Source organism: Thunnus maccoyii, chromosome 6 (assembly GCF_910596095.1).
Source record: "Thunnus maccoyii chromosome 6, fThuMac1.1, whole genome shotgun sequence".
In the NCBI taxonomy this organism is placed as follows: domain Eukaryota; kingdom Metazoa; phylum Chordata; class Actinopteri; order Scombriformes; family Scombridae; genus Thunnus; species Thunnus maccoyii.
In genome coordinates this window covers 14,857,686-14,877,474 of record NC_056538.1, presented here as the reverse complement: position 1 = coordinate 14,877,474, position 19,789 = coordinate 14,857,686, and the positions used below count along the sequence as shown (strand labels likewise).

Genomic DNA, 19,789 nt, shown 5'->3' with positions numbered 1-19,789 from the left:
ATCCACATTACACATCTACTGTGTCTTTAGGCACATTGAAAGTGCCTGTTGCTCACCTGTGGAGGGAAAAAATATATTAGAAATGTACTGTTGGAGAAATTACTATGGTATTGTATTAATACTTTGATGATCATTAATCTATTATAGAAATATATTCACCTGATCCGTTTTGTCCTTAATGAACATGATGCACTCTTGACCCTGTCTATTGACTTTTATATGTTGTAATTATATTGTTCTGTTTTAAGCAAAATATCTCGCACCTTGTTTGTGTAGGCAAAATAAATGTCTCATCGGTTAGGAAAGAAGAAACAGAAAAGGTGCTAAAGTGCATGATACACGGTGACCCTGATTCTAAGAAGTGATCATTGAAGAACTAGAAACTGTACAAGACGGACATGACTCCATATGTGGAATTATTATTGATTATCTTGCAGGAAACAGGTGTCTGCAGACAGTGAAGTGTGACTGCACACAAGGTGCTTGTGTTGACGGTTGTGTTGGATGGAGGCTGGAAGTATAAAGTGTTTGTGTGAGCTGTTCAAGGGGCTCCTCTTGCTGCAGAGCTTGGGGAGCCCATATGCATACACCTTAGTGATTTATTAAAAGACAGTTTGATGGAAAAATACTGTGTCTCTGGCATTTCAACACTTTAGTCACCTAACTAGACAGGCTGACTTTTCAGCTGCAAAACACACCTTTTAAACAAATGAGTATCCATGTGTGGGTGTGTTTCTTGAAGCAGAAGAGGTACACAGCTTTATAAAGTGATGTACTGTAAAAGCTGTTTATATTTCCCTGCCCACCCTGCCATCACAATCAGGAGAGCCAGTTATGAGTCCTCATTGATTGGGTAAGTTTATTATACATTAAAACAGATTTGATATAATAAAAGACACTGTATTCAGTTTGGTTAATCCTGTTGAATTATTTCATTCAAATGTATGAATTCAGTAAAATAGATATTTAAATTGGAGAAAACTGTGGATGATTAAAAAAAACTTATTTCCTTGTGATGTTACACTTTGTAATAAACATTAGGTGTTTGTCTATTAAAATTCTACAAAAATCTATTTCATGACACTTTAATACTCCAATTTTACTTACTTTAACATATTGGGACCTATTTTAACCGCAGGCGCACGGACTGTTTGGGCGTCTCCATACGCAGCTGCTATTGTGGTTCATGTATGAGTGAAGGTGAATAAAGATCAGCTCTTAGCCAGTCACATCACCGCTCTCATAGCTCTGACACAGTTGTATCAAATTAATCACAGTTAAACGTGATAATAACAGCTCAACAAACAGAAAGCTTTTCTTCATTAAATGTCTGGATGGTTCAGAGCGTCACAACATTGTGGTGGAAATCTGAAAATAAAAAGCTGACAAAGACCAAGTCGTCTTTTTGTCCTTTAATGAAAAACCTTGCAAGGGATCAGCATACAGTCACAACAGAGTGTAATTGCAGTCTGATGTCAGTTACAAAGTGTACATACTTTTTATAGATGAGTGTGGGATGATGAGTATCAGGATGTGTGTGGGGTCCAGTGCCGGATCTCATCAAAGCTGTCAGATACTTTGGAAAATAACTGTAGCATGTCGGAGATGAAACTACTCCCTATTTGGATCCAGACAGTGAACAAAACCAAAGATGAGCATAGACCAAATAGTTACATGTTCGAGGTTATACATTATGAGTTTTTCCAAAGTGCAAAGTCTAGAATGAACATGAACACACATCACCACAAATCTGTAACCAAAGACAGCTGGAGTAGGTTTTTTCATCAGTTAGTTACCATAATATCGATACAAATAATAATAAAGAAATTGATTTGGTGAAGCCATTCATATGATTATATCAGTCACATGGTTTAGTAATTAATGTTGCACAACAGCGTTTGCACCGCAATGTGTTTCAAGGATAAAATATGAGACGCTACTTTTGCTAAAAAGACAGTTAGAAAAGAGGCTGATGAGCTGCTAACCCGACGTCTCCTTCATAAAAAAGCAGAATATCGAATTATAACCGACCAGACTGATGTTTGTAGAGGTGTGTGTGATTATACTGTATCAGCCTGGTGACAACAGGTACTTTACAGTGAACGGCCGTGCGTAAAAGCACTGCGCTCTGGCGCGACACTTCTCAGAGGCTGCGGATTTATCAACATATCTGTCCTGCTGCCCTTAGATGCTGCAGAGATTTAATGAACTGAATGAGAGGCTTCTCATACAGTATAAACAGCTGTCGACAGCAAATACTGTAAGAATCACCTACATTCATTTATAGATCAATGCAAACTGATTAACTGGCTTTTCTGCTTCAACCACATTAAACGTTATTATCTGTGCCGATTTTGGTTGAAGGGTGTTTAATTGAAATACATAATTTATATTTTAAGCATCAATACGTTGTTGCAACACTTCAGCAGCAAGTATTTAGTTTGATTCTGTTGATAAAATCACTAAAGCATCAGCGGATTGACGTTGCGCTAGAAACAGGACCAAACTTCACCCAAAATACAACATCTGTCTTTGTGCTCCTTCATTTGAATGAACCTCCCACTTGTGCACCATGCGCTCTGCGCTGGTGACCAAAAATACCACACAGACACACAAAGCGTGTCGGAGCGCTGCTTGCACTGGTCGTTGCACCTCCACGAAAATAAGGCCCATTATCTGTTCTTTTGCAACTCAAAGCAAATGCAAAGACTTATGCAAATTAGAGTTATTTTATTACTGTTACTTCCTTATATGTGTTTAGACAATAAGAGGAGCACACTGTGTTCTGTGTGACCAGTAGCCCACCACTCACCAGTTGAAGTCTTAAGAGAACTAAATTATTAGTGCAGTAGTTTAGCTGTTTCCAAAATCCACATTGGATATTTGGTCATCCTCTGCGGAGGGGAATCTATTTTACCAAGAGATTTGTGGACCTTTGTCAGCTAATGGGTGCACCATCAAGTCACAGTTAGTCATGTGATCTGATCAGTGGTTCATTATCACCACTGTGATGTGCTGTCTGCAAAGAAATTTCAAAATCTTTTAAAGTCCAGAGTAACCCAAGTAACTGGGTTCTTGAGCTAACTGAGGATCACTTAACTGTTCTCACAGCTGGACTTTGAGCCCCCCATAATTTGAGTATTTGACTGCCAAAGTTAGAAAACAGAAGAAACACAGTCACGCCGTTTGGTTATGTAAATTTAACAACCATGTTAGAGGCACCTGACACATCTATTTATGAAATTCCCTTTGATATGAGCTCAGTGATCTGCATCTCAGGTGTGTTCTTTCCTCACACTTTAAACTTTTTTTTCTGTATGTTTACAGGTCATGGCACATTTGATCTATCTACCACTGCTGCTGGGTATGTTCATAACTGCCTTATTAGAATCCGTTAAGGGACAGTTCACCCAAATAAAAATTTAAAAAACAGTTTCTTTACCCACCTCTAGTGGTATCAAGCCATGCAAATATATTTAGGTTTTACTTAATCGTGTTTTGAGATATCTGACATTTCAATCACCATCCCATTGAAACAGAAGTGAATGGAATTTAGTTTGTGGTGCTTTTTTGAAATTACATTTCAAAAAAGTGTCGTCTAATCCACATCTGAGGTTAAAGGAACACTGCAATTTAGGTTGCAGGCACTTTAATGGGGGGTTTTGTTAGTTTTTTAAAAGATTCTTTATGTTTAATTAAATTTTATATCACTGCAGATTTTTTATAAAAAGGTCATAGGTGGACCTGGCTAACTTAGTATGTCATTTAATCAATTCATAATTAAAAAGATTAAAACATAAATGTGAATAATGAATGAAAAAAAGATACAAAAAAAAGGATACAAATTCACAGGAATGGGTGATAAATAAAGCATACTGTATTACATTACTTTACATCTGTATTTATTTATCTATCTACATATTTTCCTCAACATATTAATTTTATTAGTGAATAAGTAAAGAAATACAGAAACCAATAAAGAACTACTAACTAAACTGCTGATGTATTCTGCGTTACAGCAACAATCCAGCTGCCCTTGGTTTCAGGAAAAGCAAGTCAATGGCCACTAGGAGGAGTCAATTCCACTCTCAGCACGGAGTGCGGGAAGCGCCCTGATCAATGGACTGCTACACTCCATTGCAGAGCTGGCAGGTGGATTTTCAAACTGAAATGTTGCGAGCCCTTGAAAAAAAGAGTGAAAGTCATGGTCCTGCCCCAGGGAAAGCATGAGCCAAACAACTGGAACAAAATAGGTTTTGAGAAAAGCCTCCTCTATGAATCCAACACTTTTGATATAAATCTAAGGGACGTAAAAGGTAAGCACTGCAGATTTTTTGACAAATTCTGTTATCTTCACTTGTCTGTTTTTAGCAAGATTGCTTTTCAAGATTTCTTGAATTGAAGTTAAATCTTGCATATTTGCCAAGAGAAAAGGATTCAGCAAGTATGTCCAGGTTTCAATATGCATCTGCAGTTCCACTTTAACCATTTCTGTGTTTTGTTTTTAATACTCAATGCTTCTATTTATCAGGGTGTGTAAAGCCATGTCACAGTGATTCTGAAGTTTGCCTAGGTGGACCAGAACAGGGAGAATCTGCAAAACACTGTTGCAAACATTTCAATGCCAAGGACGAGTGTATCAACCTTCATGGGTAAATAAATCTTGTGTGTATCCTCCTCGTTAGCAAGAAAAAATATAACAATTATAAAATGTAATGCTGCAGTGTTGATTTTCAAATTTGCTGCCAGTGATGAGTTGTAGGGGCCAGCATGTTTGTGTCATACATTTTAAAAGCTTTTTCATCAGCTGTATATTTTTCTTCCACAGAGGCACAATACATTTCTCTGTGCCATCAATACATAATAGGACAGTGAACATACAATTTAAAACAAACACCGCAGAAATAAACACTACTCAACACTCTATCACCTGTAAGTCTACTGATGACAACAGTACAGGCAAGTACTTTTGTTTTACACAATATAACTGTCCTACAGTTGTTATAATAGTAGTTTTCAAGATCTATTTACCTTATAATAATATTTTATCTTCAAAACCATAAGTAAATTGAAAACCAAATATTCCATGACCTTCAGAGTAATTCTATTCTTCAATCTAATGAAAAAAAACAACAAATACAACAAAAAATACAATATAACCCAGATTATTTCTATCAAAAGTAGAAATTGTGTTAATCCATCTCAGTCAAATGTATTCCCAAATTTGTGCATTCCCAAAGCATACTCCTGGTGTAAGATCTATAAAACACTCCTGAATATCATGGTGAGTTGACTGGCCTTTACAGAAAAGGACAGAGGATGTGAGGATGTGCAGTGTGTGTGTGTGTGTGTGTGTGTGTGTGTGTGTGTGTGTGTGTGTGTGTGTGTGTGTATCTTTAAATCTCACCTTGCTTTTGTGTTTTGTGTTGACATGGTGCAGGTCTCCGATTCTACAAGAGCGCTAAAACCTGGATTGATGCCCTGAAGCACTGCCATGGACGGAATTCCTCCCTGGTTCAGATAACCAACGAGACAGTGAAGAAGGATGTTAAGTTGCTCCTGGAAGAGAACTGTGGAAACATAAACCTGCAGGGAGGGGTGTGGATCGGCCTGGAGAGATCCATCTTTGGCTGCAATGTCCCCTGGATGTGGACCTCAGGTACAGAAGTTGAATATAATGAGTGGAATAGCAGCTTCCCCATCGACCCTGTTAACAACCACTGTGGGAAGATCATCTGGGTCAATGAGTCAATCACCTACAAGTGGCAGGATGCCCACTGCTTTGATAAATTGCCTTTCATCTGCCAAGGTAAGCTGTTGTTTTGTTCAAGTCCAAATCTGGCATGAGATTGTTATTTTTTTAATGTCCAGGTTTGAATTAAAGGCCTTGACATGATGATGTGACTACTGGGACCAAAGTATATCACTTGACAGTTTACATGGTTTCTAAGTGACAGCAGAAATGTACTTTTAACTGTATATTCTGTCTCTTTTATCTTGGCAGATACAACATAAAGACTGTATACTGGAGGACTGCTAACTACAAGAGTCATATTCAAATTCTTCCTCCTCTTCTCCATCTTCTCCCTTTGACATTGATTATATTTGAATAGACCTAAGATTTTTTCATACTGTTTTTATACTCAGTATACCCTTTCCAATAACTTTTTTTCTCTGTAATATGTAGGTACTGTGAGTAATGTAACGTAAGCATTTGTTTATTATCATTCATCCAATAAAAACTATATCGATTTGATCAATTATTTCACCTTTTCCTTCTCTTATATTGGTTTATACATATTTACTAACAAAAACATGAACAACATATCTACACTATTAAAAATCCAGGGCCCAGGATGATCACCCTTTTCCACCTTAACGATGGTGGGTATTTACCTGAAATATTTCATAGAAGATAACTTGAGAGTGTCACTCAGCAAACACACACACACAAGGACAAGGCTGGCAATATTTTCCATCAACAAATCCCATGAAAAGGTAAAAAAAAAAAAAAGATGTTAGTTAATCTTTCAACACTTTCCTTTACCTTAAGAGTTAAATCTTTCAAGATAATGTCACATATACAGGTGGTTGACACATTAAAGGAAAAACTGGTACAGGTCTGAATGCTTAATCCCCACAGTGAGGGGACCTGGTGGCTCTGTTATGCTGTGGGGGGCATTTTGCTGGCATGGTTTGGGTCCACTTGTCCCCTTAGAGGGAAGAGTCACTGCAAATCAATACAAAGGTGTTCTGAGTGATCACCTTTATCCTATGATGAAACATTTCTATCCTGACCGGAGTGGTCTCTTCCAGGATGACAACGCCCCAACTCACAGGGCACAAGGGGTCACTGAATTGTTTGATGAGTATGAAAATGATGCGAATCATATGTTATGGCCTTCGCAGTCACTAGAACTCAACCCAATTAAACACTGATGGGAGATTTAGGACTGACGTGTTAGACAGCGCTCTCCAAGGGTGGAGCAGCGATTTTAAAAGTGTGGGGGTTCTAGACGTGGGACATGAGCACGGCAACCCCCTGCCTTCAAGCCCTGTTCCAGTCTCAACATGCCAAATCAAAATGAATGCCATGCATTTAAACAATTTTTTCTACTACTGAAGTTGTAACCACTGCTTCAGCTTACCATAAAATAATTACTGAGACCATATGGGTGTAACAAGAATAGAGTGTAGCAGAATTTATTTAGGGTCTCACAGCAGTTTACTACTTACATCCAGTTATTTGTATGAATTGCTGTACTGGAGCATATCCTTATTATACTTAAAGTCATCACAGAGTATCTTTGTTTTACTTCCTTACATACTTTATAGACATGAAATTGTAGGAAACTTACACTTCCATTAAAATGAATAAGATAGTTATAGATGCATAACAAATTGAACCCTGGTAACGAATCAGTAACAGTAAAGTGTCATTTCTGAGTCCATGGACTAGTACAACCTAAACTGTCTTCATTTTTTTTTAAAAGTGTCTCTTTTAGTAGGAATCCAAAGGGGACCTTTAATTGTCTATAATTGGGAAATTAAATACCAAAAGTTGTCCAGGAGGTTTTGTATCAGCAGGCGTCAGTTCCTCTCCAACAGCCACAGGGAACAAGCAGTCCCTCTTCATCTGAAGTCCACCTAAAAGCTAACAGGAGAATATCACATAAGCAGGTGATTTGAGTCTAGTGAGTGCAGAGAGTGAGCAACTTGCTCTCACAGGCTAACTGCCACACCTACAACCATCTGAACCCTTTTTAAGCTCAATAATAAATAGTAATATTACTGTGGTCTAGCTTTAATACACAATACAAACTATAGCTCATTCTAACTTATATTAAATGCAAAACACACATTACTCCCTGACATAAGGAGTAAAACTATGACATGTAAAGCAACATATTCCTTTGACATTTAGCTTAAAATAGTATGAACTATGTGAGTTTACATTCTGGACACAGAGGTAAATATTCTTGCTAAAGTCCGCCTAGCATGGTGGCTAATTAGCGATTAGCTTAACTCACAATTAGCGATTAGCATGCTAATAAACATTAATTTGGTCGTTAAGACTTTACCATACGGCAGGCAACACATTGCCATAAGACAGACAGATGTTACACATCTTAAATATGAATGCTCACCTTTGACTATGACTATTTTAAAAAAATATTTATTTATTTAAAAAACAGACAATAGAAGTGACTAAAACAAATTTGCCACCGGACTTACATTTAGGATAGCCTATTTCATTTATGTTCAATGATGTTAGCTGAGCTGACACATCACATAATAAGACAAAGTTACAAAAGAAAATTCTACATTACTAACTAGTTAAATAGCTGTTTCATACCTCTGATCTGTTATCACAGCCAGCAGCCAGTAACAGAAGCACCGTTGCTGAATGCACAAATGTAACTTTACTTTAACTGTTTACTCTTCCCTGGCCTGGTGGGTTGGTCAATGGCTGTGCTTGGCTGGATGGCTTTTCAATTAATCTAACTTGACCAATAGGTTTTTCATGTATAGGAAACTCAGTTTTGGTTCATCAAGGACTACCACAGAAAAAGTGGGGGGGCTGGAATTATGTTTCTTTGAAAGTGCGGGTGTCACAACACCCGTAACACCCACGGCTGCGACGCCCCTGGCGCTCTCCACCACCATCATCAAAACACCAAATGAGGGAATATCTTTTTGAAGAATGGTGTTCATCCAGTAGATTTCATAGACTTGTAGAATCACTTGTTCTTCAGACTTGCCAAGTCTGAAGAACACCATTCTTATCATATTCTTCTGTGCAGCAAAGAGAAGATATCAGCTTGTCGCTGGAATCCACCCTTCAGTTTTTTTTTTTATCTCTGTGTTTACATCATTGACCGTATACAACAAATACTTTTCATTTCCAAAGAGTGTGGTTGAGATCTAACAACATGGATGAAGGAGGTGTAGGTGGAAGTTTGTTACCACTCTGTATTCACTCAGCTCGGCATTCACTCGGCACCTTTTTAGACTTATCCAAAGCATTTGACACAGTTAATCACAATATTACTATTATATTATTTAAACAATAGAGAACAATTTGTATCCATAAATGATTGCATCTCAAATAGATTAAAATTACTTTGTGGATTACCCCGAGGTTCTATCCTTGGTCCACTTCTATTCTTGATTTACATTAATGTCTTGCCTGTGGTTTGCAAAGATTTTTTTTTCCTATTGTATTTGCTGATGATACTAATCTCATAGTTACTCATGATGATTTCAAAGCACTAATCCAGCATGCAAACAATGGAATGTCCTTCATTTCTAAATGGTTTCGGATGAACAAAATCTACTTTTATGATATTTTGCAATAAAAACAAAAAATATTTTAAAGATGACGCTAAAATATTCATTAATGATACAGAAACGGTTAAAGTTAAAGTTATTTTTGATGAAAGACTAACTTGGAAAAAACATATTGAACATGTTTGCAAAAGGTCAATGAAAATGATTGGAATATTGAGGAAAGCTTGTTCTCTGATTCGTCCTTCCTCTTATTTATCCCTGTATTATAGTCTAATGTATCCATACATCAATTATTGTAATATTGTTTGGGCTGCTACATATCCTTCACACCTCATTCAGTTACTTTTAATCCAAAAAAAGGTTTTTGAGAATGATTTCAAACTCCACTAGCCAAGAGCCATCTGCACCTTTGTTTAGGAAATTTAAAATTTTGTAAGTTTATTCTGTAAATACTCTTCTAACATGTGTGTTTATGTTCAAATTCATATATCACAGGCAAAACTTTCCAGATACATTTCATAATTTTTTCCTTTTATTGTCAGACATTCACTCTTCTTCAATGAGGCGATCAAAGGACTTTCATTTACCTTATTGTCGCACTTCCAATCATTATTTTTTTATCAAATTTAGAGGTCCTCATCTCTGGAATTCACTAAATACAACTGTGAAGTCGTCATCTTCTTTAATAACATTTAAAACAATTTTTAAAAATATCCTTTATCTAAATAGAATTTTGTGTGACTGGGTATGTCCTCTTGCACATTTAAAGTGTTTAAATTTCTGTTTTGATTATTTTTCTTTTCTTTCTTTTTCTCTTGCTTTTTGCATTGTCTTTTTTGACAATTGACTGACTGGAGTTGACTCAAAACTAGGCTTTGATGCAACAGTTTGTATTCTTTTTGCAATGAAATGCATCCCCAAAATTAAAATTGAATCTGGTGATTAATAATTATCTGCTAGAAACAAATAGAGCACTAGATTTGGATTTTATCCTGGTACAAATTTAAGAAATGATGAATAATGTGTAATGAAAGGTTGATACATGCGATTCAATTTTGTGTTTATGAAATCATAAGTGAATAGCAATAGAATATTTAGTCACTAGGAACTCCAAATGAAATATAAATTACATATGAATTAATGAATGATGATATTATATTGTATAACTATATAGTAAAACTAGCAAATGAAAAAATGGTGACAAAAAATGAATACATTTCTTAGACTTTTAGACAATAAGAGACAAAAGGCCACAGACTGTTGCACATTACCAGGTAATTGTCCCCCTTTCCATAGTAGAACTGCAGCCTGTGATTCATCTGGATGGTGAAAAAGTTGACATAAAACAGTGTCAGTCTGGGGGGACACACCCAGTAGCCCTAATAACAGAAGCAGATGTGTTGATACATTGATTGTAGTACCATGATAACCAGCTAGTCAAAGACCATTGCAAAGACATAGTGTTAGGATGCTCCAAAATATGCAGACTCAAGGTGTGAGAAGAATGAAAAGGATATTACATGAAGCAGGGAGAAGGGCCAACGTCCCCTATGATGGGAAAAGGCCAATGACGATGCAAAGGATAGCCAAAAAGCAGGGAAATGAGATAAGAGGCAGAGGAGCAACCTTGATATGAGTAGGCCGTATTCAGATCATAGCTTGTGGCGTACTGATACAACGACTTGCATGACGACAGATGCACGCATGCAGCAGCATGACCCACTGAGTCTCGATGATTGCTCTGGAATGACAGCTGACAGTGACAGAGAGGGAAACAGATTTTAAAGTTTGACAGCTGAGTCGCAATTGGTGTTTAGGGATCGTGGAGGAATCTGATTTGATAACTGGAAAATGCAATTTCTGAAGAAATTGCGTGTGATTGCTGAAAGCTGATTTATTTTTGCATTACTGGAAGCTGAACGCTATTGAAAAATCTAGATTAAGATTAAAATCAGCAATGGGTGGAATTGGACCTGCACCCTCATGTTTGTAAGACATGCTATGCACTCACCATGTCACACAACAATGCTAGGCCAGATTTTGTTTAGTCTTTCAACTGCATGAAATTTATAAGTTGCGGTCTCAATAAGCAGGTTGACAACACCTGTGGACGTCTGCATTTTTTCAAATTCAACTCTACTCAGTTCTGCCCTAAGCAGGGTGTTTCTCCTCAACTAAACACATGGGAGTGGAAAAACTGTAATGAACCTTAAAATGAACAGCAAGTATCACAAGATATGATAATACTTTCATGAAACAAAAATCTGACTGTTGATTCCTAAAAAACTTCATACTGAATTGTAGACAATTGTAGACTTCTCAACATAAATGTAGGTGAAACCATATATGGTATTATTATTATTATTATCATTATTATTGTTATTATCATTATTATTATTTAATTTTTTTCTTTTCTTTTTTTTTGTTTAGTTTCGAGGGAAACAAGATCACAAAGATCAAATCAAGACCACAAAGAGGAGAGCTTACATTGTGATTTGTTTATAGCTGTTTTGTCAATGTATCGCTATCATGGGCAGATTAGTTTTTCTGTGTATTGTAAGTTTATGATATGGACGAATGATAATTTTCTTTCAGCTTTCATACTTTCTGTGCACATTTGTCTGTGTATGTGTCTTTTGTACTTGATTACTTTTTAAAATGGATTTTGTAACATTTATTTGTTCTCATTCATTTACCTCTTTGGAAACAAAGGTTTTCATGTAATTGCCATGGAAACCATTGGCTGTTGATCTAGTAAGAAGTAGCGGTGTGCACAGTTCCAAGTCTATCAGGTGCACGGTTGTGGAGAGAATAAAACAAACAAAACACCTATCTAACTAAACACGGTTCGGTTCAGCACAGACATTAGAACTACATTAGTTAGAGTAGACTACTAATAAGATGTGAAGTGCTTTGTGACTTTTACCCACCTGAAAGAATAAATGACAAATATAAAGGATGAGGTGGCTGCTAGCTGCTAACTGAAGAAGCAACCAAGCTGCTTTGGAGAGCCCACAAGCATCCTCGAGCCCTTCATACTCAAACAGAATGTATACGAAAGTGTGAGCTAGATAATATACATAAAACAAATAAACACACACTAATACTCACTGTATGACATTAACATAAAACAATAAATGCACGTTACTTATCGCCGGAAAAAAAAACAGCTCATAGAAAGCATAGAAAGACTGCATGCTCTTACTTGGAAATGCGGAAATGACGTCGTCAGCAGGTGATCACGTGCTATCCGAAAATGACGGAGTGATACGAGTGGATTTTCATTCGGACCAGCGGAATGTTTGTCTCAATACTCGTGTAAAATGCGTGTAAAAAGCAAATCCACAAGCGTAGAACTGAGATCCACAAATGTTTTGTCGATTCACAAATAAAGATTCCTGTTGGAAAGTTGTAAATGTTAGGAAGATATTCACAAATGCTTTTCATTTATTTTTAAATTAATTTAATGTATTCACAGATATTATTTTTTATTTGAGAAATTAGTTTGTATTTGCACATCCGTTTTATATTTGCAAAATATTTTTGTGAGCTTACAAATCTTTTTTTGTATTTGTGGAAGGTGTTTATATTTACAGAATACACATTTACACACACACAGAGAGACACACACTGCACATCCTCACATTCTCTGTCCTTTTCTACAAATGCCAGTCAACTCACCATGATATCCAGGAGTGTTTTATAGATCTTACACAAGGAGTATACTTTGGGAATGCACACATTTGGGAATACATTTAAACAATATTTAAGTATGTATGAGGTGGATTAGCATCATTATTGCTTTTGATAGCAATAATCTGGGTTATATTGTATTTTTTGTTGTTTTTGTTGTTTTTCGATGGAGCTGTGGTGCCCCGAGTTGGATGTTGCCACAAGCTGGGTGGGGTTGAGTTAGGTCCCGGGCGTGGGGAGACTTTGTATTGGTCGCACCCTCTTTCTTATAACTTAAAAGTGTAACTCCACTGTGTGTAGTGTGACGGGTTCTCAAGTCTGTAGTGATGTGGTCTTATCCCTGATGTGTGTTTTGCATCCCTGGATGTTGGTGTGTATATTTTTTATAGTGTGTCTAGTCCTGATCCCCCCCCCTAAAGTTTGATAACTCTCCTATCTAGTCAAATTCCTTGGACCCTTTTCTAATTGATCTTAATTTAATAAAGATTATTGCTTTGCCTGCTATTCTTTGTGGTCAGGTATTGTTTGTTCTGAGGTCTCTGACATTTACCCTACATAACTTCTGGTCTCTATTCGAACTCAGATTTATTACAATATTAAGTGAACCAGGGCCACCTATGACCTTTTTATAAAAAATCTGCAGTGATATAAGTAAGGGATAATGTCTACAGCGAGCGCTCCACTTCGCGTCTTGGTCCTGCATCACTCTGTTGGGGTTCTTTTTGCAATAATGACCCACTTGCTGTATATTGTCCTGCTTATAACAGGGCTATTTACTAAAGAAATCAATAATCTGACAAAATATTGATTTAAAAATTATTTTATTGCTTCCGCTAAAAAATTGTCTGTTAGATTCTACTGTTGGAACTGCGTGCATAGCAACGTAAATATCTATGAAAGCTCTGTAGCCTTCTTAAGATCATGACGTTTCTGTCACTCATCTGTTTCCTTCCTGGCAGGGCTTTGCAGTTGACACACCTGGAAACACAATTGCTACTAATGTTTCAACTGGTAACAATATTAATATTAGCCTATCACTACCTTTTATCACTTAAGTCAGTGTGTAGTGATACACAACTAAGAGAGGCGCTCACCAGATCTGCTGCTGTTGCCTGGATTGGAGGACAGGATCTTGCTAAACTTTTCTCTTTCTGTAATGGTTGGAGCCCAGTAGCTGTTCGGGCTGCTGTCACATCTGTGCCCAGTCACAGACATTGTCGCAAACATTTTTTTTTACCACAACGTGTTGCGAATGAGCTGTAGTTGGTAATTTAACTGGACTTCTTTCTGATATGATTTGACATGGTCCTCCAGAGACTATGAACAGAATTGCATCCTTAGCAACAGTCTGCTATTCATGGCAGCAGCCTGCTATTCAGAAATAACAGACCATAGAATGCCGTAATTGAGTATTCAACAAAGCCGAGTAATAAAAATGTAATTAAACATAAAGGAAGAGAGATTAATGAGAGATTAACAAAAATCCCTCCATTAAAGTGCCTGCCACCTAAATTGCAGTGTTCCTGTTACTTCAGATAATCCACAGACCTGTGGATGAGACAACACATTTTTTAAATGTAATTTTTCAGTGAGCACCACAAACTAAATTCCATTCACTTCTGTTTCATTGGGATGGCGATTGAAATGTCAGATATCTCGAAACACGATTAAGTAAATCCTAACTATATCTGCATGGCTAGATACCACTAGATGCAGGTGAAGAAATTGTTTTGTTTTGTTTTTTATTTGGGTGAACTGTCCCTTAACGGATTCTAATAAGGCAGTTCGCAAAATACTCAGCAGCAGTGGTAGATAGATCAAATGTGCCATGACCTGTAAACATATGGAAAAAAAAGTTTAAAATGTGAGGAAAAAAAATATCTGAGATGCAGATCACCAGGCACGTCGCAGCCATGGGTGTTACGGGTGTTGTGACAACCGCACTTTCACAGAAAACTGGACAACTTTGGGTATGTAATTTCCCAATTAAAAACAATTAAAGGTCCCATTTGGATTCCTACTAAAAGAGACACTTTTTTTAAAAAATTGTTGACAGTTTAGGTTGTACTAGTCCATGGACTCAGAAATGACTCTTTATGTTTTAAGGGCAACATAATACATTTTCAGGTTGAACCTGTAATTGTTAATGTTCTTAAGCCAATTATTTGAAGATACTGATTTGTTAACTGTAATGGAGGATGATAGCTCAAACTGTACCTGTAGCTAGTTAGGGGGTAGGTGACCACTGTGGTGCATCGGCAAAGGGATGCTGGGATGCTCTCTTCAATGGTTTATTAATACCAACAGGTAGGTATATACAGGTGTGTGTGGTTCTACAAACAAGAATAAACGAACAACATTAGCTCACAGGCAACAACACTGCTGACAGGAATCATTAAGTAGTGCTAATGCTAATAAATCCTAACAGCACCTCTCATAACTCTACTTAACCTTGAGGTAAACTGCTGATTAGCAAGTCACTTGTATTACAAAGCCACGTACACTTTAGCATGAGACCGCCGCCGTCATAAGGCACTTCAATAATAATCATGACATCACTGTTAATCCTAACATGCACAGTGGTACAGCTAGAGTACGAATATCAGAATATGTGAGCAATTACATTCCCACCATGGCAGTAACAGCCACTGATTACAATTACTACAGCAAGTGTTAGCATGTGGCTAGCGGACTTTATGCTAATAGCTTTGATCTGAACCAAACATATTCACATTGCTAATATAAACTCAAAGGCACAGAAGGTTACGTTACACGATCCACTTACATGTTTCTGAAACACAGATTGTATAAAAATATGGATGTAGTTACTGTGACGTTACCCGTTGGTTTCTAAAGAGTGGTTTTGAAGCTCAAGGCGAGCGCTCCGGCCGTTGCCATCATGGCAGTGCGTGACACAGCCTAGCTCCAAGCCAATCAAAAATGGGCAAAGAGGCGGGCCGAATGGCTGAAACAAGCCATCTAGCGGCTGGCGGACCTGTCACTCAAAGCAGCCATGTCCTTCGCACAGTTGTCATGAATGGGGAAGTTAGCTATAGAGACCAAACCTGTTCTTTGTACCATGTTTATTTCTGCTGTAAAGTTGGGCTTTTTAACAAAGAGGGTCTACGGGGAATGACTTGCTTTTGGAGCCTGCCTCAAGTGGCCATTCAAGGAACTGCAGTCTTTGGCACTTCCGCATTGGCTTTATTTTACAGCCCCAGAGATTGCCGCTTGTTCTGAACGCACACATGCGAGGATAGCTCGTAAGTGGCCACTATTTACTATATATAATCGAAAAAAGTATTAAAGTGACATGAAATAGATTTTTTTGTATTTGCAACTTTACAATGATTAGGACATGGACCGCTACTCTTCATCTGAATCTGTTGATTCTCCACAGTCCCTCCTCTCATTATTGCTACTACTCTCATCTGAACAGTCATGAAGTGTGAACTGCTGGGGTAAATTGGGAAGGATGTGATGCACTGGTCAGCACTTCCCATTCACGAGTTCCCTGCCATGACCAATGGGAGAGGGATGCTCGAGCAGATTGTAATGGAGCTGGCAAGATGCAATATAGTTTGTCCTTACTACATGAAGATCCAACGAGTAATCGTCAGGTGGCAGACGCATTGTACAATTCTTCCTCAGTTTGTGCCACTTGGAAGCTCTGGCCTGCCCGCAGGTAACATCTACACTCTCAGCATAGACGATGGAGAGGACAAATGCTTTCATATCAGCTCTGACTCCGTCTTCTAACTCCAGATTCTCCCCCACTCATCCCAGGACCTCTCTTGCCTCAGGATCAGTCATCGCCTTCTGCAACACCCTCTTCTTCTCATGCCCATAGATCCCTGAGGTGAGGTATGATGATGTCTGCAACCTCTTTTGAGAGCATAGCACAGCAGTTGATGAACGCATGCTTGCATTTAATCAGCAGATCACCTTGGAGTTGTTGCGAGACCTAAGCCGCTTGGACAAACACATCCCTGTCCTCACAGTCTAGTACAACTGTTCTAGTGTAGTTCCTGATCCTCAGCTTAGCATAGGCAGAGAGCAGCATTGTATCTGCCTCTGGATGCTGGAAGACATAGTCCCCGCTTGCCATGCCAGTGTCCACGTTGGTTGACGTTTCTCCCTTGACGTCACCCTGCACCCGACTAACTTGTGTTTTCAACCATTGAGTTCATTGAACTCAGCAGCTCCTGGGAACTTGTTTTCGGGATTGGGGAAAACATTTGGGATGTGTCGATGTTTTGCTGCCCGACGATTGTGCTCATCATCCTTGATTTTGAAGAGAAGGTCATATTTGTCATTGACGAAGATGATAAGGCATGCATTAGTGTGGCGTTGTCGTATCAGTTCCGCTGGGTCTCTGTTGAAAAAAGTCAAGGCCAAACTTCTTTTTGTTGTTCAAAAATCAGGAGTCAGAGTTTCTGAGCAGCAAAAATGTACTTTAATGCCAGGCAAAAAAGGAGAGTAATACAGTGTTCATAATAGACCACCCCGTTGCTCTGAGTTTCGCAACTGAGGGTGTTGTCTTATATACCCTTGGGTCAGCATAGGTCATGCCTTGTGTCCATCCTCTTCATACATGGCCAACCACAATATTATTTTTTTTACGTCACCTGTTGTTGGCCCAAAATCTCTGAAATAGGTTTTGGCCCGAGCTGGTCATACCTGGCATGACCATTTCCATCCAGCTATTTTTTGTAACTGCTAAGGATCATATAACCATTATTGTCAGAGCTTCCCCTGGCTCTCTCTCCACTGCCATACTTGCCTCCTCACACCCCCCTTTTTCTCGCTCCTTTCCCACAGTCACTCTTTTTTTTCCTTTTTTTTTTGAAACACTGAGTTTGATACAAACACATTTCAAAGTGAAGTTTAACACACATTTAAAGTGAAGTTTAACACAAACATACCCTCCAGTTTATCCAGTGCATTAAGTGAGATTCTTTTAACATTTTTTTGTGCCCTTTCATTGATTATATGTGGTCTGTGAGGTTATATATTCATTATAATGACAATTCAACATACTACTACTTATTACTTATGATACTTGTCATAATCATTCTGCGCCATTAGGTTCTTTTCCGTTTAGCAACTCATGAGACTCATAAAATTACACCACAGCGTCAGAAGATGATAGCGCAGATCACGGTAGTCATTCCAGCAGTACTCTGAGCTGTCCCGCTTCCTAGCCTCACAGCCCCATGTCCAAAATTCCATTTTTTTAAGAAAATACATACCGTATCCAAATTACACATGCAATGTGTCTGCAGGGATTTTTTTTAATTTACTGTTGCTCGCCCCACAGGTGAATAACAGTAAATTAATTACAGTGTACTGTTGGAGAAATTACTATATTATTGTATAATATTTTGATGATCATTAATCTGGTATAGAAGTATATTCAACCAATCAGTTTTGTCCTTAAAGAACATGATGCACTATTGAGCCTGTCTATTGACCTTTATATGTTATAATCATATTGTTCTGTTTTAAGCAAAATGTCTTGCCAAGATGTCTCGCACTTTGTTTGTGCAGGTGAAATGAATGTCTCGTCTGTTAGGAAAGAAGAAATAGGAAAGGTGCTAAAGTGCATGATACGCGGTGTGACCCCGACCCTAAGAAGTGATTGTTGAAGAACTAGAAACTGTACAAGACCAGCATGACTCCATTTGGTATCATTATTGATTATCTTGCAGCAAACAGGTGTCTGCAGACAGTGAAGTGTGACTGCACACAAGGTGCTTGTGTTGACGGTTGTGTTGGATGGAGGCTGGAAGTATTAAGTGTTTGTGTGAGCTGTTCAAGGGGCTCCTCTTGCTGCAGAGCTCGGGGAGCCCATATGCATACACCTTAGTGATTTATTAAAAGACAGTTGGACTGCAGGAAAAATACTGTGTCTTTGGTATTTAATTACCTTAGTCACCTAACTAGACAGGCTGACTTTTCAGCTGCAAGACACACCTTTTAAACAAATGAGTATCCATGTGTGGGTGTGTTTCTTAAAGCGGAAGAGGTACACAGCTTTATAAAGTGATGTACTGTAAAAGCTGTTTATATTTCCCTGCCCACCCTGCCATCACAATCAGGAGAGCCAGTTATGAGTCCTCATTGATTGGGTAAGTTTATTATACATTAAAACAGCTTTAATATAATAAAAGACACTGTATTCAGTTTGGTTAATCCTGTTGAATTATTTCATTCAAATGTATGAATTCAGTAAAATAGATATTTAAATTGGAGAAAACTGTGGATGATTAAAAAAAACTTATTTCCTTGTGATGTTACACTTTGTAATAAACATTAGGTGTTTGTCTATTAAAATTCTACAAAAATCTATTTCATGACACTTTAATACTCCAATTTTACTTACTTTAACATATTGGGACCTATTTTCACCGCAGGCGCACGGACTGTTTGGGCGTCTCCATACGCAGCTGCTATTGTGGTTCATGTATGAGTGAAGGTGAATAAAGATCAGCTCTTAGCCAGTCACATCACTGCTCTCAAAGCTCTGACACAGTTGTATCAAATTAATCACAGTTAAACGTGATAACGACAACTCAACAAACGGAAAGCTTTTCTTCATTAAATGTCTGGATGGTTCAGAGCGTCACAACATGAACACACATCACCACAAATCTGTAACCAAAGACAGCTGGAGTAGGTTTTTTTCATCAGTTAGTTACTATAATATCGACAGAAATAGAAAATAAAGAAATTGATTTGGTGAAGCCGTTTATACGATTGTATTGGTCACTTAGTTAAGTAATTAATGTTATACAACAGCGTT

The 19,789-nt window shown here is 37.9% G+C and overlaps 1 protein-coding gene and 1 long non-coding RNA gene across 2 annotated transcripts; both read left to right on the top strand.

Moving 5' to 3' along the window:
• The first annotated feature begins 4,191 nt into the window (after nucleotides 1-4,191).
• On the top strand, nucleotides 4,192-6,015 carry LOC121898942 (lithostathine-1-alpha-like). The gene is made up of 5 exons (XM_042414482.1): nucleotides 4,192-4,316; nucleotides 4,532-4,652; nucleotides 4,829-4,959; nucleotides 5,441-5,809; nucleotides 6,005-6,015. Exons 1-5 carry the CDS (start codon nucleotides 4,205-4,207, stop codon nucleotides 6,013-6,015), a joined length of 744 nt encoding a protein of 247 aa, XP_042270416.1. The 5' UTR covers nucleotides 4,192-4,204.
• Nucleotides 5,719-6,260, top strand: LOC121899391. Its single transcript, XR_006096690.1, has 2 exons — nucleotides 5,719-5,809; nucleotides 6,005-6,260. It is a non-coding gene; the product is annotated as an uncharacterized LOC121899391 (long non-coding RNA).
• The last annotated feature ends 13,529 nt before the right edge of the window (nucleotides 6,261-19,789 follow it).